Raw genomic sequence first — 22,636 nt, forward strand, 5'->3', positions numbered from 1 at the left:
TTGGTTTACAACAGTGTTCTGTCCAGGGTTAGTGTGCAGTATTAATAAAAGGGAATGACTACATACATATTGAGGATGTCAAAACACATTGACACATTAGTAACATCCATGCTCAGGCTCCGATACATCGATGTTTGACCCCTCTGATAGCATTAAAACACCGATGATGTATTCATTTCGATGTGGTGTTTTTCACGCCTGAAAATTAAGCCGAAACATGTTTTGAGCTCCTTGATGGACAAAAAAAAACTGGTTTCTCTCCAAACGTCGTTGGCAGATGCATATGTAGTGGGTACAAATGGAGAGAGAGACTTTTCTGGAGTCAACACGTTTATTATAACAATAACAAACGCCCTAACAGAAAGGGGTATCTGCCCATTCCACCAGGTAACCTGAGGAGGTAGTCCCTCCAGGCTAACGAGCCCTAACACAACTGGGGAGGCTATCGGAGACCGGACCCCGACTCGAGTCTGGGTCTTGTCTTCAGGGCTTCTCTTCAGGGTGTCAGCCATCACATTAGGGGTTAGTTAATTAAATGTTTGACCAAATATAACAGGCTAATTTTTAAGTTGATCATTTTGTATGGCCCGCGAATGATGTTATAAATATCCAAATGGCCCTTGGCAGAAAAAAGGTTCCCCACCCCTGTTTAACACTTGAAAACATATCATGATGATTGTCAAGGAGGCCCCAACTCGTATCTTTGGCCACTAGAGGGGGCCAGGGAACCCCAAGCCCCCACGCTCGTCACGCTCCTGCATTAGGTCAACTCTTGACAGACGCCTGTGATCAAAGCAAGTTCTGAAGATGCCAAGTCAGAAATTAATATCTGGTACAAAATATGTATCACCGAAGCTATCAGCAGAAGGTGTGTACAGGATTAACTGCACGTGTGGTCAATGTTATGTTGGGCAAACAGGACGAATGATCAGTCACAAGACTAAAATAACATCAGAGAAATATTAAATTCTCCCAAATGCAACTGTCAGCAGTAGCAGAAACACGCGTGCCAACAAGGACACTCAATTGATTTTGATATTGTTGAAGTTCTACTCCTGGCAAAGACTAATTACAGAATCTATCGAAATTTAAAGAAATAAAAACGCTCTATGGGTCTTTCTATCGATGTGACTTTACCGAAAGACCCACGAAAGCTTTAGGTTAAATAAAAATTACTTTCGCCGTTTGGATAGCTACCGCCTTAGTGCTGCGTGGAAGCAAATCATCAAATAATACATTATTTAAATGCATGCCTACAAAGGGCAGCATACTTCAATAGGGATTACCGTTGGTCCAGCTATTTTACACGCTTTCTTTTAACTCACTCTGTCTGTTAACGTTAGTTGACCGTGGACAATTAGACCCAAGCCGAAACATAACATATAAAAAAGAATGTTTAAAAATATATATATTTTATAGTATTGTCATCAGTATACCAAGTTTGCAGTCGATACCACATTGGGAAGTGGGTTAAAATTGAGTTGGCTGTCATTGGCCACGGTCCATTACGTTATGGCAAGCTTCGGGCCACTTCCTGGAGTCGTGGAGTTCTGCCATTAATAAAAGCGTGTTTTTAAAAAAGTAAAAAAAAAACATTACTTATTAATAAACACAATAGACAGGAATGACAAGTTCAAAGGGCTCGCATAATGTACATGCATCATGTACGTTGCCTCAGTAATCCCCTCCCCCCCCCACGTGGCGCAAGAGCGCAGAAGCGTGGTCACCACATCTACGCCTCTATACAAGGAACGAAACAGGTGGACTTCTCCACAAATATGGCTGTCGCCTGATGAAGCTAGTTGTAATTACTGGCGAAACGTCGTACTCAGATTGTAAATGTTGTGGCTTGGCTCTCCAACACACTGGTGTGCTGTACTAGTGACGAATTGGCACGTTCTGTTTACGTGACAACCCTTACTAGTTGGCTGTGTCGGGTGGTGGCGGGTTTTAACGAGACATTTATATGTTTATGCGATTTAACCCAAAAACACCTATATTATGGAGGTTCTGAAGGGTGATAAAGTTGATGGTGTGACTCAAGTCACCAATGACAGCACACAAAATAGCACCTTAAATTTGGTTCTACAGTACATTTTATTGGGCTAAATTCCATCGTAAAAATTTTAATACAAAATTCCGTGTAATGTGACCAGGATTCTAGATTTGAAGCTTTCGTGACAATTTACATTCATATTCTTAGGTTTTTTCGGTAAAGTCACGTAGGTAAAACATTAAAATTAATAAAAGTAAAATAAAATATAAATCACGACGTTTCGGAGGCAACACAAGCTTCCGTCTTCAGGTGGAACCGTCACAGCCACGACAGCTGTATCAAGTAAAACCGCCACCACCTGATACAGCTGATCCAGCTGTCGTGGCTGTGACGGTTCCACCTGAAGACGGAAGCTTGTGTTGCCTCCGAAACGTCGTGATTTTTATATTATTTTACTTTTATTAATTTTAATATTTTACCTACGTGACTTTACCGAAAAAACCTAAGAATGTGACCAGGATTGCCCAATACCAGGGCTGGTGACAATGTGCTGCCCCCTGCTGTGTGAACCAGAGGTCACGTGAAGGATTTCAGATGCAGTTCTGTGATATATTCGTCCCTGGGTTGTTCTCAAACAGGAACGGGTACACTTCTCTGTTAGATTTGAATGGATAATTCACATGACGCTGAAATAACTATCAGGATAAAACTGTTTTGAATATTAAATACTGAATATTCAAGTTCATTTTGTAAAACCAGTTGAGAACTCAATAATCTCTTTTGCAAGTGGCCTTGGTCACCAAAAAGATAAAAACGAAAAAAATGTTTGACTTAAAATCAAATAAACTATAGCAATGAAGCAAATATAAATCAATGCAAAAACAATTGTGTCACATGTAAAATTTATATATTGCACAAACATAAATCAGTGGTAAATAATACATTTCCATACACTTATGTCGGATCGGGCAGACTATTTTTAGGCTAATCAATTTTGCCATGAGTAAAACTATTTTTGGCCAATTGGCATATTCATACGGGTTGCCCACCCTTATGAATATTCGTGAGAGTTTCCCACTCTTGTGAATAATCATGAGAGTTACATACCATTATGCATATTCATAAGGGTTGCCCACCCTCATAAATGTTCATGTTTCCCACTATTATGAATATTAATAATGGCGACCGACCCGTGCTACTTCATGCATATGAATTCATAAACGTTTTTTGGAGTTTAGATCGCGTAAATATAAATGTGTTGTTAAACCCGCCACCACCTGACACAGCCAATTAGTAAGGTTTGTCACGTAAACAAAACGTGCCAATTAGTTGATAAGTTCAGCACACCTGGTGTTGTTTGAGAGTCAACCCGCAACATTTACAATTCCGAGTTCGACGTTTCGCTGGCGATTACATCCAGGCGGAAAAAAAAACCCCTACACAGTATTATGGATAAATCTTGACTTAAAGCTTTCGTGGCTGCAGGAATTCATATTCTTTGGGTCTTTCGGTAAAGTCACAGATAGGTTTAAAGAAAACCTATCTGGCTGTGTTAGTGAGACATTTAAACCTATCTACGTGACTTTACCGGAAGACACAAAGAATGATGGATATCGGTCGCGAAAGACATACGCGTTAAACCCAATGTGCAAAACATCAATTTATCTTGACTTAAAGCTTTTGTGACTGCAGGAATTCGAATTCATTGGGTCTTTCGGTAAAGTCACGTAGGTAGAAAAATTAATAGATCACAACGTTTCGATCGCAACACAAACAACCGTCATCATGTGTAAAGCAAACACAGCAGGACTGCTGACGTAGGAGGGTTTGAGATGGGCGTAGCCCAAGATGTCATAAGCGAAGTGGGCGGGGCTAGTGATGAAATTTGCATGTCAATGTAAGATCTTAGAGCCACCGCCACGTCGAGGAAAACGAGCAACGGTGGCTGTGTTAGTGAGACATTTAACCTGTTAATGTAAAGACATTTAACCTGTTAATGTAACACCACCCGATGACGATTGCTTGTGTACGCGATCGAAACGTCGTGATATTTTTTATTTTATTTTTTCCTATCTACGTGGCTTTACCGAACGACCCAATGAATATGAATCCATTCATCGTTTACACCAAAAAGCCACCCCCACCACCAACTCCGCCGGGCAGCCGCCGTCGAGACATCCGGTCGCTCCCGATTGGACGCTTTGGCGCGGTCACGTGCTCACACAACGTCGCTTTAGTTTGGCCGCCATCTTAGGTAGGGGGTTAAAAAAACACCGCTTCCCCCACCCATCCACACCCACTCAGCCCCAGCCCCCACCCCCTTGAACCCCACCCACCCCCACCCCGGGGTCGATGACGTCACTAAGCCGCCACCATGCCCCACCCCCCACGCCAACCGCCGTCTCACTTACACACAAACCCTTACCCAACATGGCGCCGAGACGGCTTCAATTGCCACCCTCCCCCCCCCAGTGCGTCCCTCCAATCCTCCACCTCCAACTCGCCTTTGCCGCTCGCCTTCGTCAGCGATGGCGACTGCGGCAGGCGGCGGAATGGGGAGCGGCGATGGCTTCTATTTTAACACTGTGCTCAGCCTGGCACGCTCCCTGGCCGCTCAGAACCCGGCGCCTCTTGATAAGGTTCGTCTCGAAGCGTCCTCGCGGTTCGGTGCTCAGCAGGCAGAGGAACGAGGGGAGGGAATGTGGGGCACGATGGGGTTTTGACAGAATCATCCATTGGTGGTTGTAAGGCAGGAAAGCCAAACGCTGAGGGATAACCTCTTGGCCAGGTTTGACTGGGTTTTCTTTTTTTGTTAACAGCAGTGCGATGTCTCGTCTCTATTTACATCGTTATCAGTGTTAATGTCAGCGTGGGCACAGTCGTTATTCAGTATCACCACCGGCATTAATATCACCACCGGCATTAATATCACCACCATCATCTTAATAATCATTGCCGCCGTCAACTTAATATCGCAGCGTCATCATAAACATATCACCAGGTACGAAATAAGTTGAACATACATCTCTAGTTGAAAGTATATTGACTTAAACATCGTCATGACTTGTATTACCTCCAGCGGCACAATGTCCCCATCTCCGTCATCAGCATCATGAATATTATACTCATACCTTCGTTATCATTGCATTACTGTGTTCATCATCTTGATCGTCATCCTCAAAATGTCCACGTTCATCTACTGTCATCACCACTATTGCTCAAGTGTCTGTACAATAAACTGCACAATGAATGATGCTGCGTCTTTTGATGCAGAAGACGCAGTGGCACTCGTCATATGGATATGCTGGGCCCTGCTTGGATAAAATACATTGAAATTAATTTACAGAAGTGTCAATCCATTGCTGGATGAGGGTCTCGTAGATTTTACATTAAAAAACCGTCCATAAATGACGTCACATGGCGTCACAAAAAGTCAGACCCCCCTCAAATATGACGTCACAAAGCTCTGCCCCCCCTCCAAAAAATATGCTTCAAATCGCTTTAAGCTATTGTCATTGTAGTGCGTATTTAATGTGGCGCTGCACTCTGATGTAGGAGAAAACGTATTAAAATATATATTTAATTAAGTAGAACGTGTTTATATTTATTTAAAGTTCCGCATTGAAATGTGACATCCCATCAAAATTCGCAACTTTAAAGAAATATAGAATTGTTATAACACTAATTGTCATAACAACACTCCTACAACATCAGAGTGCAGCGCCACATTAAATGCGCACTACCATGACAATAGTTTAAAGCGATTTGTTTTAGTTTCAAAATGGAAATATGGTTTTGGGGGGGGGGGGGCAGAGCTTTGTGACGTCATATTTGAGAGGGGGTCTGACTTTTTGTGATGCCGTGTGACGAGGGGGGGGGGTCAAAAATCGTCCACAATCGCGTGACGTCATTTATGAACGGCCCCTAATTTACAAGTGCGGGTTTGTGATGGTGAGGCCCAGGTGTAGTTCACGTACCCCTAGCCACTAAGATGATATATCCATAGCCAGGAATTTAACTTTGGGTTGATGGATTTATAGTGCAGTGTGCTAACCACAATTCCAGAGCTACAAACTGTCAGAGGAATGTGCAGTTTCTCCCCCAAAGACTCTGGATCATCAAAAATGAATCAGGAACACAGATCCACAAACATCTTCTGAGCATGTGAACGCCTTTCCTTTTCTGATTGTCCCACATGGTGCTTAGTGTTTGAAAACTGAATTGGTCCATGTATCTAGTTTCCTAAGCAAGAGGTATTTTATTGAACTGACCTATTTGGTGTGGAGCCTTGATAAATGCAAAAAATATACTGTACAGTATTTTGATACTTCGTACCATGGGTCTTGATTATTGTGATAACATTACTGTACAAAAACATTAAATGGCCAAACTTGTGAATCAATAATTATAAGTTATTATGTACAGTATATCAGTCAGATCTTTAATTATCTTTATTTCTACACCAATGTGATGTCCTTCCTGAGATGGATGGATGAGCAGAGAATGTATGAAATTACAGTATTATAATGTGCTAAATATCACACATGCCTATAAGATATGTATCATTCAAAGCAAAGTCGGACTGAAGGACTTAAATGTATTGTAACTATTTATATAATAAAAATCCATTGTGTTTCATGATGTACTTTAGATGTATCATTAACCTGCATGCACGTTAAATTATAATTTATATTGTGGGATTCTTAGGAAAATTTAAGGACACTAACAAACAATATTTTAGGATTTTCCTCTGAACATTGTCTGTTCCATGTGCAGTGTTTGAATGTTTTCATCATTTTTATTATTGGAAGACAGAAAGTGACTTACGTTAATCCAAAATAATGCTTTAGCAATAGAAATGGTGAAGATTCGGTATCACGACTGTGCAATATGCACTGCACTTGACAGAATTTCACATTTTATCGTATGGCTTTGTACAGTCGACAGTGCTTATGGATGTGCTGGTGTTGTTTTACATGTTCAGGTGCAAAAGGTGTTGGGCATGTGCCCATTGGATCAACAAGGGGCATGCCAGCTGGACCACCGGAGGAGGGATGCTGTCATCGCACTTGGGATATTTCTCTTGGAATCGGGTTTGCAGGTACAATAATGAGGCTTTCCTTCCGTCATCTTTTAGAGAGGATGGGGATGAATTAGATATTTCCACCTCTTACTGTCTTGCTTAATGCTTTCTTTTATTTGTCACCCTCTTAATTAAAACATCACGCTTTACTGTGTTCACTCAGTTCATCTTTGGTCATCCTCTGTTTCGCGTGCTTGTTTATGTCATGTATTGTTCCGGATTATTTCCAGATCTGTTCTAGACGTGTCCAAATCACCGGAGGAGTCTCTTGAAGCTTGACTATAAGTGTAATCATGTTATTACTTAATTTCTTATTTTCTGTAGTCTAGACACTCAATGTTTTTAATTAGTTAATTTTTTTAGTTATTATTTTCAGGCGTACAGGTAGAAATCGTTAAAAGGGGCTGTTGAAATGTTTTACTTTCAGTCTGGATATCTTAATTGTTTTTTTTATCACAGCACAAAGAACACTTGGTTCCTTACCTACTACAGCTGCTGAAAATGCTTCCTAATGTCCAATGGATTGAAGACTATGTTGGAAAGCGTGACAGAGGTGAGGACTACATATCTTTTAAACATATGATATCACGGAGCTCCCGGTGGTCACTGAAATTGTAAATATGAATTAAAGCTGTGAAATCTTGTAAATTACGAAATGCGGGGAGTGGTCACCAACCCACCCTGACCTTTCTGTGCATTGTGTTTTATTCATGCGCATTGGCGGTGAATTTTGCCAATAATTACCATGCCAAAATCGTATGATAAATAATAACTGTTCGCCATTAATTAAGCCAGTGTTTTAGTGATGAACCAGTTGGTTTCATGATGCCAATGAGCTCGCTAATGTTGCGTTGTTACTTCTGCCATTACAGAGAGGCTGCCCGTGGCGGAGTCATTTAGCTTTTGTTTGGTGACGCTCCTCTCTGATGTTGCTCAGAGAGATCCGCACATTCGAGAGCAGGTGACAATTCATTGACACATTCCTGTAACATGTTGTGTCATTTTGTGAAACGAAATAATTGCCTTATACATTTACTAATACTCAAAAGTGATTCGGTGAATCTGAATATGTTGATAGCCTCCTTAATTGTATGTCATTGCCCAATTCGCGTTGCTCTGAATAACCTGGTATGGCAATTGCTGTTGGTATGTTACTCGTGAATGCTGTATATTTCTGTCGCCAAAGCTTGATGCAGTACCGTAATTGTTCAAAAGTCAGCAATTGTAATTGTTCAATTGCCAGTATGGCAATTTAATGTATCCTTAAAATTAATAACAAGGTAGATTATTTGGATGATAGGGTATGCTATTCATTTAATCATAGTAATACAAAGTAATGTATATTTAAACTATTATGTTTAAATGTTTAGTAAAGTTTATTTTTTTAGTTTATTTATTTAGTCACGTAGGTAGAAAAAATAATAGATCACGAGGTTTCGATCGCAACACAAGCAATCGTCTTCAGGTGAAAAAAGAGGGGGAAATCTGCTGAGGCAGGCTGTTTATAAAGGTTTAGAGATGGGCGGGACAGCTAATGTTAAATGTAAGCTCGGCAAGGGCCGAGCTCGGCTAGGGCTTGGAAATTTGAGAGTCGGCTAATATTGCCAGGTAGGAAGGGAACATCAAAGCAATTAAAACTTTACCTAGTTGATGACGTCCTTCCAATGATTGCTTAATTTGTATCCATCTTCTCGGTTGAAGTTATGTCTGTGTTTATAAATCTGGATGACTTCATGGAAAAATCTTTGATGGTAGCCTGAAGGTTTGCAGAGTACCTTGGTCTCGGAAAAGACAATATCGTGTGAGCCCACCACGTTCAAACAGTGATCAGCCACGGCAGAGGTATTGGTTCTGCCGTGTTTCAAATCTGCCTTGTGTTCGCGAACACGGTCCGAGACATGTCATTTCGTTTCCCCAATGTAACTGCTACCGCAGATACAAATTAGTTTGTAGACACCAGGGTATTGCATGTCAGGAATCACATCTTTCACAGATGGGATCAAATCACGGATTGTGTGTACTGTGTTGAATCGAACCTGGATCTTGTGTTTGTTCAGAATTTGGGAATTTTTTTTGGTAACCCCTGCAATGTATGGCAAGGTGATGGTTTTGATTGGGTTCTCAGATGGTTCTCTCCCTATGGTTGGGGACACAGCTTTGCGGATTGTGTGATCCGAATATCCATTCATCTTGAGGGCTTGGCGTACGTGCTCCAGTTCACTGGATAGGTGGTGCTGGTCGGAGATGCAACTATGTGTAGTGTTTTGATGAGGGAATTCTTGTGGGCTGGATGGTGGTGGGAATCAGGCTTTAGATAGGAATCCGTGTGGGTGGCTTTCCTGTAGATAGTGTCCCAACAAGCCATCAGGTCTCGATCAAAACATCCAGGAATGGTAGCTTGCCATCATTTTCCACTTCTATGGTCAATTTGATGGATGGGTGTATGGAATTGATGTGGTTGAAAAATTGGTTCAGTGCTGGCAGGCCATGTGGCCAGAAAACGAACGTGTCATCTACGTATCTCTTCCACAAGCAAGGACGTAGGGTGGATGTCTGGATGGCATCTGTCTCAAATTTCTCCATTAAAACATTTGCTACCACTGGCGATAAGGGAGAACCCATTGTGGTGCCCTCATTTTTTTTGTAGAATGTACCATTCCAGGTAAAGTAAGTGTTGGTAAGGCAATGCCTCACCAATGTAGGTGCATCAGGATTCAGTCCCTGTTGGACCAAGTCTTCAATGATTGCAATGGTGTCAGGTACAGCGACCTTGGTGAACAGCAAGACTACATCGAAACTGACAAGCAAATCATCTGGAGACAGTGAGATGTCCTTGATTAGAGAAACCAAGTGAGCCGAGTTAAGTACAGCTGAGGTGGTCTTGCCTGTGAAAGGAAGCAGGGTCTCAGACAGAAATTGGGCCAGTTTGTAGGTGGGTGAGTTAATGGTGGAGACGATCGGACGGAGCGGAGTACCTTCTTTATGGATTTTTGGTAGGCTATAAACTCTGGGTGGTCCAGCAGCTGAAGGTTTTAGAGAGAGCTGCTTGGTCGGTTCGATTAGAGAAGTCGAATTAGTGATGATATTGTTGGTTTTCGTAGCCAGGCAGTTGGTAGGATCTCTATTGATTTTGGTATAGCTGCCATCATTCAAGTTCAAATTCATTTATTAGGTATAGCCCTGTGAGCCATTCGGCTCTTGAATCGGGTGCAACCGCAACAAACAAAAAAACATGAACAAAAAACATCTTAAAGTGAATTTATTTTGAATTTATTTTGTTGTTGTAAGTGGTTTTATCCATGATGACAGTGGTATTGCCCTTGTCGGCTGAGAGGATGACAATTTACATTTACAAGCAAATTTTCCGGACCCTAGCCGAGCTTGGCCTTCGCTGAGCTTACATTTGACATTAGCTGCCCCGCCTATCTCTAAACCTTTATAAACATGCTGCCTCAGCAGATTTTCCCCTCTTTTTTTCACCTGAAGACGATTGCTTGTATTGCGATATAAACGTCGTGATCTATTATTTTTTCTACCTACGTGACTTTACCGAAAGAACCAAAGAGTATGGATTCCTGCAGTCACGAAAGCTTTAAATCAAGATAATTTTTTTAGCTTCAGCAAATTTTCAATCTGTACAGATTGAAAGTATTAATTAATACAATTGTAGACACTGGCAATTTTTTTGCGTATTTCATAAATATTTAACCTTTTACAGCATTTAAATGTAATAATTGCTCTACTCAAATAATCTATTGAAATTATTGGCAATGTATATGTTGAATGTTATGTGATTACTCTTTTCACATGTTTGTTCATTTTAGATTCTGGAAGCATTACTTGATACCTTGCAAGAATTACTTCAAATTTGTGAGAATCCCCATAATGACAGAGGTGTGTTACTTTTTTAGCATTCCATTTTGATTTAATAGTTTGTGAATTGAATAGAATATATGGTTAATGGTTCTTGGTAGGTTATTCCGGTTGTGCTGTATAACTCTCAGCATGTGGAGTTAAACGTCTGAAACATCATGCTGAATAGCACACGGTTAGAATTTGAAAAGAAAAACATCAGAGATAAAAAAATGTGCATGATTTTTTTCTTATTAAATGATAGTCATTTGTGTTGTACATGTCCTTTTTTCCAGATGTCTGCCAGTATTCAGTGCCTTGCCTTATTGGCATGTCACGAGCATTTGGCCGTTACAGCAATGAAGATGATTCACTTCTTTCAAGGCTATTCCCAAAAGTGACCTTGCAATCGGTAACATTAAATTTATTTCCACCGCATCTGAGCTTGTTTCACAATGCTATAGCACTAAATCTCAAATAAAACTTTTGGGCAACCACATTATATAGCATGTAACATATCGCAAAAGGAAAGTTTGGTGATTTAGTGCCTGCAATTTGAATGACTTGTAGCAAATTAAAACCCAGTTAATCGATAGCTAATTTGTTCCTGCAGGTGGCACAAACAACAGATCCAGATGCTATTCGGAGGAGATCTTTCCACGATTTCCGCTCCATCATGCCCTCATCATTGATGCAATCCTGTGGGACAAGTGATAGCCTCCGACGAAATGTAAATAGCGTCGCCAGCTTTGCGCAGGTGAGTAAAAAAAGTTGATAACATAGTGTTTATATATTTGACACCTAGATTTCACACATTGATTTCAATAAAATTGTCAAATTATGCTGTTCAATTACACATTTACAGTTGTGAATTCATTTGAAAACTGAGTCAGCATTTGATTTAGATTAAGCTGCAGGTGCTGCTGTTCATTAATGCATGTTTACCTTAAGAAAATAAGGAACGCTGTACGAATGAACTATAGTAAATGGTATGCTCATTTAGAATAGTATTGTATATGTATGTGTTTTTATGATTAATGGATTTCATTTTTAAATATTTTAACATTGTGAAAATGTAATTTTTTTTTTGAATTAACGATTTTATGTCTGCTCTGGTTTTTTTTTGTCAGTTTCAACTAAGTCCAGAAAAGGGTGGCAGTCAGATGCCAAGTTCCCCAGGCTATGCCACACTACAGTACTGGGAAGGTATGTATGTTTTCATCCATATTACTGTATTTACTTGTAGTGTGCTGATTGATCAATTCAAATTCTGTTCTTACACTTATCACAACGTACGAAAATGCATTTCTGTAGGAATTTATTATTTTTGTAAAAATCGTACGTAAATATTTTACATAACCTCTGCTGTCACTAGAAGCTGTTATAGTCACAATATATATTTTTTCATTATTATTTGAACATTTGTATTTAAAAAAATGAATGCATTATTATATTCTTTAAAAGCATTTTCACAAACCTATATCTTATGTTTTTGTTAGATAATGGCATGTTCTTTAAATGTATTTCAAATATCTTGAGTTTCTAAAGTTACTATGGTAAATAATACGATCTCTTGAATTGCTGCTTCTCTAATTGCTTTACAGGTGCGTCATATAATGATGCGCCGGTGAATGACCCAGACTTTTACTTCACCGTCCTAAGTTCCAGCTTCTCCACATCGCCTCTCAACACAAAAGACACCTGCCAACAAATGGACACTCCAATTCTACTGCTAAAGAGACTTTTGGACATGGTCTGTGTATTTTTAAATTAACATTTTTACCCAAGGATTATGGTTCATACCAACTAATAATCCAGAAAATACATGTTTGCCATTGTCTGGCATGCAAATAAAGCAGAGAAGATACAATTATGCATTCATTAACTGATCTGTGCTATTTTTAAATATCTTTGTTAAATGGGTATAGATTGAGATAGATTGACCGTATTCATCCAATTCCAAGACATTCAGTAAAGTAAGAGCACCTAAAACTTGTGACCAGTGTCAAAGTTATTCAAATTTGTTTACACAATAGATTATAATACGCACCTCCATATTTTGATTTGAAATACAGAGATGAATCGTGTATCATATAATCCAGAGAATATCGTCACATCTGTAACCTTATGGATCCACTTACAGAAGAATGGTTATATGAAAGAAATAGCATTCTGTATTGCAGTGATTTCTGGTAAGATAGAATATTTCAAATAAATTCTCGACATTTTCTAATTATTAATTGTGTGTGTTCGCAGGTAAAACGCTTGGTAAATGACAACATGCTCAGAACTCTGGACAAGATTTTACTTGAAACAATTGATGTAGGTATTCATTTACATTTAAACACAAATTATTTCATGTGACTCTGTGGACAAAGATAATACGTTAATATATTCTTATATTAATGCACAATGTGAAATAAATGTTGGGTTCTATACTTGTCAATATACATTTACAAAGTGGTAGTTTATTGCACACTAATTTTAAACTTGTATAATGTGGCATAAAGTTGGCAATACTGTTTTTAGACGTTTAAACCAGAAACATTGCATTACACTTCTGGCTTTTTGAAATGTAATCAAATTACCGTGCAATATTTTTGTTGGTTAATTTTACATTTTTACATTTATTGCAGTGTAACCCATCAACATACCTTTACTACAGAAACTTCAGCAACATCCTTTATGTAGCAGCTTTCAAGATGCTGAGGGACACCCTTTTAAACTGTTTGAAAGGTAGGAACTGTGTATTTTATGCGGCGGTGACAAAATGATTGCGTTATCACACTTTGCCAATTCACAGCTGCATAGAGGCTACTCCACGTAACGCCTTATATGTCATGGGGATTTGTTCCTTATACGAGTCAGTGCAGGTTGGTAAATGTGGCTTCCAGGACTATTTCAGATATTGCCCATTCTATAAAATACATTAACTCATTGCCAAGTTCACAGTGTAGTGTGCTTACTACTGCGTGGCAACTACCCAGTGATACTACCATGTTATCATTTACAGCTTTCTGAAAGTGCTTTCTTTCTCCATCTGCTATGACTTTTGTAATGCTACTAGGACACTGGGTATTTTAATTTAGTTTTAGTCAAGGCTTTGTAAGCTATTCAGAATGTAACAAGGGTGGTAAAAGTGCAGCACTGCATTTTCTTGCAACTTTTGATGGAAAGGCCTCCATGAAAGGGAATTCTAGAGAACCCCTTTCGAGAGTATGTGGCATTCTCTTTCAAGCTGGCCAAATGTCTTCCCTTGAGCCAGCTCTGATCATTGTCCCAGCCACCTCACCACATGCGACCTACCGATCACCAAACTATATTGAGGATGACATAAAGAATATTCTTGGATGAAAAATTTCAGTTTTGTAGTATTGTATTGTTCATGGGAGTTTAATTGTAAACTACTTTATGAATTTTTTTCAAGCTTATTTTTTTCTTTTCACAGATCTGCCTTCAGTTTTTGTGAAGGAGGTACATGACTTTGTTTTGGAGCAATTCAACAGCAGCCAAGCAGAGTTGCAGCGAATGCTGCACGATGCCGATCGGCCTCATGGGGAGTCGAGCTCACTCAAGCTCCGCTGCCAGGCAAATGCTGCCTGTGTGGACCTTATGGTGTGGGCAGCTAAAGACGAACAAGGTACATGCAGCAGGACTTATTTACAGCCCTGAGTCAATCCACTGATGCGTGAAGGCCTCCCTAGGCTGTGTCAGTCAGGGCAGTTGTTTGATTTCATGTTATCATGCTGGTCAGTGCAAGTAGGTGAAGGGAGTGTTCACGACCAGATATCAGTCGCCACTTATGTTAACCATAGCTGGGCATCAAGCTCATGTGGCGGGGTTAATACTGCAGTGCACAAACCACTGCTACTGCTTCACCCCTATACAGCAGCAGGATGTTGCTTTACAAAAGAATGGGTATTCAATAAGAATTGGCCCTGTAGGTGATAGTTTTTTCTTTGGGCCAAAAATGTGTGAAATGCGTCAACCGATTATGTAAGTGTCACCCTTTGCAGATTTCAGTTTAAACTGGTCTCATGCAGTAAACGAGGTCATACAATGACTGCAGTGATGGACAATATTTTGTAAGATATGGATAATAGATGTTTTGATAATTGTTTTAGAGAATTGATGATCAATTCCAATAATCATAGAATCGATAGTTAAATTTGTTAAACAACTTAAAAAGCATTGCTAAGTTGATAGGAATGCTAAATGACTGAAATTTAACTTAAACTATTTCAGATATCTATCAATGTACACTTGTTGTTGATGTTAGTTTTTTTTGTCTTCAGATGCTTTTACTGTCATTGAGGTAACATTTGTATGGGGGGCCGTATGTTTTTTAAAGAATGACACTAAGGCCCATATTCTTAGTCAGAGCTCGACTCATGCTTGGCTCTAGCTCAAATGGGTGAAACCTGAGCTGAGCCACGTGAGCGGCCAAGTCAGAGCCAAGGTGCTACTTAGAATACAGCCCGAAATCTTACCCAATGTGTGGTTATGCTAATTCTTCCTTGTAGTCTTTTTTTAAATGCATTGTTACTACTGCTCATGTTTTCACAGTTGATTTGGATTTCTTTCTGTCGCTTTTTGTTGGGTTGTACTATGTGTTGTTCGACGTTCATGCCCAATGTGTTTTGCTCCAGTATGCTGGGAGCTTAATCTTTTATTGAATTCAGGAACACACGGTACAGTCTGAAAAAACGTCTGAAAGATCAAAGTTGTTTCGGGTAAATTTTTCAGTGAAGTAACAAGAATGAGTTTGTATCAACGTGAAATATCGATTTAGAAAACTTTCAATCTTTCTTCAGGTGCTGAAACCCTTTGTGTCAAGTTGTCTGAGAAATTACAGACAAAAACATCCAGCAAAGTGATAGTGGCACACATGCCTCTTTTGATCTGCTGTCTGCAGGTATGATCTTTTAGGAGAAATTGTGAAAAATGTTTCTATTCTTCGATTTCATTTAAAACATGACAGATGTTCAATGCCATAAATAACTTTTGTAGACTTATTAATGACTTTACAAAGTTGCATTGACAAATAATATGTACATCAGTATGCCTCTGCATGTGTGTTAAATGTGGTAATGTTTTAGCATGCCTGACAGACATTAAGGGATAGCTCACCGATGTGCTCTTAGATTGTACCCCATATTTGGTATGAGGTGCGTCGTTTTGCTCCTCATGCTGATTATATACATTGCATATAATGTAGAATATTTAACATATATTATGAATAAGCCCCCAGGACGTGGACCAAAAAAACTACGTACAACCTGGAAACACATCGGGAGGCTGTACAGTACACAGATGAATTGATGTTTTATATTTTAACGCACCCCTATGTGCGTGCGGATCATCAGGGCTTAGGAAGGCTCTGTGAGCGCTTCCCATCTGTGTCCAACTCCGTGACTGTGTGTCTGCGGGACTTCCTTGTTGTTCCGTCCCCCGTGCTGCTCAAACTCTACAAGCTCCACTGCCAGTTTCAGAGTGGTAAGGAGATGGGTAAGCCATAATAACGTATATTGAATTATTGCCTCGTGTGTTAGGGGGAGTCTACTTCAAAGGGCATAGAAAAACATAAAAGCATGTATCTTGTGTTACGGCAGGATTTAATTGTAATAAACCTAATCGTGAATGCCATGGATTTTGTGTGTGCGTGTATTTATCACTTACGTTGATGCCATATTTTTAGGCTGTAGTGTGACACGGACAGAAAAGAAGCAAAGACATGCTTAATTCCTATTCGTTGTAAATGCCTGTGTTTGTAATAACTGTATGTCATGCCTAATTGTTTTATTAGGAGGAAATGACATAAAGATCAGTGTGACGAATGAGTTTGCGGAATCCACTGTCAATGTTGTGGCCAGCAAGAAGATTCAGCCCTCGATGTATGAACAGCTGAGGGATATGGCTATTGACAACATATGCAGGCAAGTCATTGACAAAATAAAACAAATTTTGTCAAACACTGAATCAAGAATTGTGGCTCTAGTCAAACTATCCACAAGAACTATTATACATTTTATTATAGTGCAAATGTATGATTGACAATCATCACAAACTAAACATGAATACTATGAACAACAACAAAAGCAAGTATGACATCTGTATATAAGTCGTAATCAGCAACAACGGCTCATTACAAATAAATGTAATTCCTACATTTTGTATAATCTTCTTGGTTCTTTCGGTAAAGTCACGTAGAATGGAAATAATAAAATAATAAAATAATTCTCACGACGTTTCGGCCACAACGCAAGCAGCCGTCCTCAGGTGAAGAACAGGTCTTATCGAGAAGACAGGTCTATCGAGAAGACAGAGTCTGAATTTCATTCAGACTCTGAATTTCATTCAGACCTGAGGACGGCTGCTTGCGTTGTGGCCGAAACGTCGTGAGAATTATTTTATTATGTTTTATTTTTATTATTTTATTATTTCCATTCTACGTGACTTTACCGAAAGAACCAAGAAGATGAATCCCTGCAGTCACGAAAGCTTTAAATCGAAATTTTGTATAATGTTACGCGTAATGCAATGCAATTTTCAGAGCTCTCAAGGGGGGTCTTATCGAGGAGCCAGTGATTGTGGAGGCGTTTCTTGCTACACTCTCCAACCGTCTCTACACTTCTCAAGACAATGAAAAGTAAGTCTGGTTTATGTGATTGGTATTAATAGAGTAATGTAAATCTATTTAAAGGAAATTAGTATTTATTGCATAATAAGTAATATACAGAGTTCGTTGATGTGGGTTTGCCTCTTTGAGTATGCAGAATTTTCAATGAGAATGTAAAATGGTAATGTATTTACTACAGGAATGCCTTACTGAGTCTAAAGACACCTTTTATGAGGCATAGCATTAGGAATTGTATTTATTTCAGGTAATGGGTGTTTGGCATGTGGAAAGGAAATAGGAGTACCGGGAGAAAACCCACACATACAATGGGGTAACACTCGACAATGCTCTGTATAGATAGTGAAGAATTCATTAATGTACTGCCATATTTTGCCATTCCCAAACTTACAGCACCTGGAATTCCCAGGCAGTCTCCAATCCTACTACTAACCAGGCCCAAAACCTGCGTATTAATTCATAGTGATTTGAATGATTTGGTGATGTAGGCGAGTGATGAATGATGATGATTGATGGTATTATTTAAAGGAGTGACGATGATGTGGATAATAATTATGATGTTGATACTGCTGTTGCTGATGATGTATGTTGAAAATTATGGCTGATTTATGGTGTTGATAAATAATTTGTTAGCGATGCAGATTTTGGTGTTGGTCGTAGGGCTCATGATGTTGGATACTGATGTTGGTACTGATAATGGACAAGATTCTTATTCTTTAATAATAAAACAAGAAATTAGCATGGGAAAATCTGCATTGTTACAAAGTGCTTTGTGTCTGTTGGTGGTGTTTAGAGATGGTCAGCTGATTCACGAGCACACAATCCGCGCCTTGGGGCACATCGCTGTGTCTTTGCGTGACACCCCACGCACAATGGAATCCATCTTGCAGATTCTCCAGCAAAAGTTCTGCCAGCCGCCCTCTCCCCTTGATGTCCTCATCATTGACCAGCTGGGGTGCATGGTTATTACTGGCCCTGTGAGTGTCTATATCTCTAATTTCATCCATGTAATTAATTTGTGGAATTGGGTTGGATTTAATCTACATTTGTGATATATGTCAATTTTTAGAACTCATGTGAAAGCTATATTACCTTGTGCTAATCGGAGGTGTGGGAAACATTTACACAAGTAAATGGCTTCAGCTCTTCACAGTGTAAATGACAGTTAATTGGATGATGAAAGTTGTATCAACTTTCGTGTACATTATGCTATTAATATGTGTAGTGGATACATTCACACTTAATGTTTGGCTTTAACTGAGTTTATTTCACTCCTCAGACAAAGAATAATTAATTTATTTTAAACTCGATTATTTTTTTATTGCACTACGATCAGATGCTTAAACCCATTTTTGTTTATTTATATTTCAGCAACACATCTACCAGGAAGTACTGAACCTTTTTCAACAGATCAGTGTAAAGGCCAGCTCTGTTGTTTATTCACAAGCCAAGGATATGAGAGACCATGGCTACAGGTTGGTGTACCACTCTTAAGTGACGTTTTGCAGCCGGAGGTCATGCTGGTATCGCTTTTTGGAACATTGATATTATTTTACGACAATGGTTTTGAACGTCAAGTGGACCAGTGGCACAATGGTTAGCGCTTTGCGCTCCAAACCTGGCGAACTAAGTTCGATTTCCAAGCATGGTTAACGTCGGTGGCGAATTATATCTGGACCAATTCTGGGCCTCTTTGCACCAACTCCCACTGGCCAGTATCATGAAGTATGATCAAATAACACCCAACATGGGGAGGCCTTAATCCATTTGTGGATTGACATAGGACAATAAGTCATGATATAAACCATCAGAACACCATTTTGAAAAAAATGTGTTGTACTGTCGTTGCTGTGTATTTAGATTTCATGCTTAATCTGTCATTGTTCCTAGTCATATAATGCTTAATGTAGAGTCAATATTGACCCCCATTTAAGAGTTTTGGGGTGCACACAATAGCTACAATAATATAAATTCACTGTTGGTAGCAATTATAAGTTTATTCAAAGTATTCTCCCAAGTGATTTAATGAAAGGTTACGATTAATTTCAGCAATCTACTATTTTTAGACATTGCATTGAATTTAGCGGCCACATCAGCCCATGGCATGTAACACATCCGAATCTTTGCATTCACTGTGTGCTTACGAATCAATATGAATCGGTATGAATCCATGCATCGTTACAACACCCTTGGTTAATAGGTAAAGTGTGTGTGTGTGTTTTTTAACAAGGCATTGTTCTGTGGCGGTCATCAATGCACTGGCAAACATCGCGGCCAACCTGCAGGGGGAGCAGCTGGTCGATGAGCTGCTGGTCAATCTCCTGGAGCTTTTTGTGCAGCTGGGCCTGGAAGGAAAGCGTGCGAGCGAGAGGGCCAGCGAGAAAGGCCCTGCCCTAAAGGTACCACCAACAGCGGTGTATCTATAAAATACACATTGCCCACTCTCCTACTATTTACTATTTTTTATTTTACCAGGTAAGGCCCACTCAGCTATATAGTTATTTTTTCCGAAGCGACCTGGCCACAAATCATAGCTCAGTGGAGTGGCTTATCACGTGGAAATGTAGAGCAGCCAAATACTCGTAATGCACGTTTATTCCAAATTGTGGAAGGAAAAACCAGAGGACCCATAGAAAAATCGATGCGACCACGGGGAGAACATACAAACTCCAAATATACAGGTGTCAGGGTCGGGCTCGAATCCACGACCTCCTGTATACCATGCAAGGTATTTAACATCTCGGGGAGGGGCCCAAGTTCCAGGCAATGAAACATGGGGAAAGGTGGAAAGGAGGGGGGAGGGCTTTATTTAATTCCTGGCACCATTGCCCATGCCAGCCACACTTACACCACTGACCGCCGGTACACATCCCCAAATGGCAATGCCAGCATGGGCCTTGGATGGTGACAGCATCACGTGGAGGAACACATGATTTTTTTTTACGTCTTAGTTTTTTTTTAATGGGTTGCATTAAAACGCGATGGAGCAGTTGCAGCATAGTTGTTTGCACACCGTGGTATGAACCGGGTGACCTGAGTTCAATTCCCAGTCGTGGCTAACACCAGTGGCCGGTAATATCTTAACCAGTCCTAGACCCCTCTCCCTTCACCAACCTGCACTGGCTATCGTACGGAAGTATGGTCAAACAAACCCCATAACCGACATGGCTATGGGGAGGCCTTCAAATATGTTTTTTATGAGTACAACATGTGATCAAAACTCGCATTGCAAACAATGATAGATTTGTGATATTAATTGATACTGATATATAGTTAAATCATAACTTCAAATTACGGCAAAACATGTTTACATTAATACCGTTTCATGTATAGCATTTCAATCCTTCCATGCCATTGTGGAATGTTAAGTTATGATTTGATATCACGTGATATCGTTTTCAAAGATACATGCTCTTGTTTTTATTAACAAAAGAGCCTTAGCGTACCATGCTGCAGAAGAGAGAATGCTAAATATAAAAAAGTAATACTCTTGTTATATCATCATCAGCCATGATCTCTCTGCTGCAGGATGAAAGCGTTCCTCAACCCATTGCCATGGATTCATGACTCCATATCATTAAATATAGCGTTAAAATATGTCATTATGTTTTGTTATGTTTTATTGTTTATACGTTTAATTGAAATGCTGAAAGTTAATCATTTTAAAGTGTACATTTTAACCATAGGGTTATGAATGTGTTTGAGGCAAAGTGGGCAGCTGGTTAAAATGTAACTCGGTATTATTTAAAAGGCCAGTAACTCTGCAAGAGATAAGTTTGTTTGTGACATTCCATCTGATAATGTTTCAAACAAAAATGAGATAACAAGGACCAAAGTGCATTTTTCATGATAAGGCTGTAAATCAATCTATAATTGTCATTTTTACAACGTTTGTCTGTAGTTAAAATGTGGTTGATCCTTTTTTATAGTTTATATACTTTTCGTAATAGGATATTGTTGTTGAAATGATCGCATATGAGTAGAATATACTATTAAACTTCAATACAAAATATGAACTGGTGTTACCTATGCTGAGAAGAAGTTAAATTAATAGGGAGGAAATATGTTTAAAATTAAATACTTATAGATTTTCGATGTTTTAGTTTGTTGCTTTTTTAGAATCAAGCTTTTATTTGAATCCACTTGTAAATGCAATAAAATATATATAATCATAAATGCTAAATTAATTTGTTCACAATTGTTTCTAGAAGCCTCAAGCATTAACGTTTGCCAAATGGGAAATAAATGTTTACTAATAATGAACGTGGTTGTTTACAGGCCTCAAGCAGCGCTGGAAATTTGGGAGTACTAATTCCAGTAATTGCTGTGGTAAGTACTAACATCTAATTCTTTATTGTTAAATTATTGAAGTATATATTACTTTAATTATCTCTACGACATCATAAAGATATTTCATGGAGAAATGGAATGGGATTATCATAACGAATAATAAGATAATTTGTTACGACACTATCCTTTGCAAAGCATCATGGGAGACATTGACAGCATCTGACTCACCACAGGACACTTTTATGTCATACTCTTAGTTTTTTCGGTAAAGTCACGTAGGTAAAACAATGAAATTAAAATGAATTTTTTACCTACGTGACTTTACCAAAAAAACTAAGAGTATGGATCCTTGCAGTCACGAAAGCTTCAAATCTAGAACTTTAATGTCAGTTTGGTCTGTATAATAAAACCCCATATTGATTAAGTTAAATAAACATAGTACATTATTTTAATGAAATTCAAAGATGATTTTATTTCACATTTAATGCAATACCACTGCCTAAAGGTAAATGAAATGCTTAATATACTGGATAAAAGTGAAATGGCATGGATGTGGTTTAAACTAATCCTCACCATGCGATACCTCTTACAGCGAATGCTTAAGTGCTGCTGTCTGACATCCTGTCTTGTAACTCAAATAGCTCTTACAAAGTTCTTGTTTTATAGATTCAGCAGAGCTTTCCTTGGAAATAATGTTGTTTGGTTTGGCTCACTTGTAAAATGACATTGAAAATCCATCATGCGTTCTCTGCACTTTTTAGCCCTTACCTATACGTGC

At 39.1% G+C, this 22,636-nt stretch overlaps 1 protein-coding gene across 4 annotated transcripts in view; it reads left to right on the plus strand.

Moving 5' to 3' along the window:
* Positions 1 to 4,482: 4,482 nt before the first annotated feature.
* PI4KA (phosphatidylinositol 4-kinase alpha) overlaps positions 4,483 to 22,636 on the plus strand; it is a 67,913-nt gene continuing 49,759 nt past the window's right edge. The window contains exons 1-20 of one of the 4 annotated variants that reach the window (XM_078857652.1): positions 4,483 to 4,635; positions 6,981 to 7,097; positions 7,539 to 7,632; positions 7,952 to 8,040; positions 10,904 to 10,973; positions 11,228 to 11,343; positions 11,545 to 11,688; positions 12,062 to 12,137; positions 12,536 to 12,684; positions 13,188 to 13,253; positions 13,568 to 13,667; positions 14,380 to 14,571; positions 15,746 to 15,846; positions 16,298 to 16,439; positions 16,738 to 16,867; positions 17,485 to 17,580; positions 18,362 to 18,545; positions 18,940 to 19,043; positions 19,799 to 19,967; positions 21,847 to 21,897. In XM_078857652.1, the coding sequence (XP_078713778.1) occupies positions 4,525 to 4,635; positions 6,981 to 7,097; positions 7,539 to 7,632; positions 7,952 to 8,040; positions 10,904 to 10,973; positions 11,228 to 11,343; positions 11,545 to 11,688; positions 12,062 to 12,137; positions 12,536 to 12,684; positions 13,188 to 13,253; positions 13,568 to 13,667; positions 14,380 to 14,571; positions 15,746 to 15,846; positions 16,298 to 16,439; positions 16,738 to 16,867; positions 17,485 to 17,580; positions 18,362 to 18,545; positions 18,940 to 19,043; positions 19,799 to 19,967; positions 21,847 to 21,897 (2,301 nt within the window). In that variant the 5' untranslated portion in view covers positions 4,483 to 4,524. The remainder of the gene's footprint in view (positions 4,636 to 6,980; positions 7,098 to 7,538; positions 7,633 to 7,951; positions 8,041 to 10,903; positions 10,974 to 11,227; positions 11,344 to 11,544; positions 11,689 to 12,061; positions 12,138 to 12,535; positions 12,685 to 13,187; positions 13,254 to 13,567; positions 13,668 to 14,379; positions 14,572 to 15,745; positions 15,847 to 16,297; positions 16,440 to 16,737; positions 16,868 to 17,484; positions 17,581 to 18,361; positions 18,546 to 18,939; positions 19,044 to 19,798; positions 19,968 to 21,846; positions 21,898 to 22,636) is intronic. The other 3 variants (XM_078857653.1, XM_078857654.1, XM_078857656.1) reach the window with 3 other exon arrangements.

This window comes from Lampetra fluviatilis, chromosome 6, assembly GCF_964198595.1.
Source record: "Lampetra fluviatilis chromosome 6, kcLamFluv1.1, whole genome shotgun sequence".
Taxonomy (NCBI): domain Eukaryota; kingdom Metazoa; phylum Chordata; class Hyperoartia; order Petromyzontiformes; family Petromyzontidae; genus Lampetra; species Lampetra fluviatilis.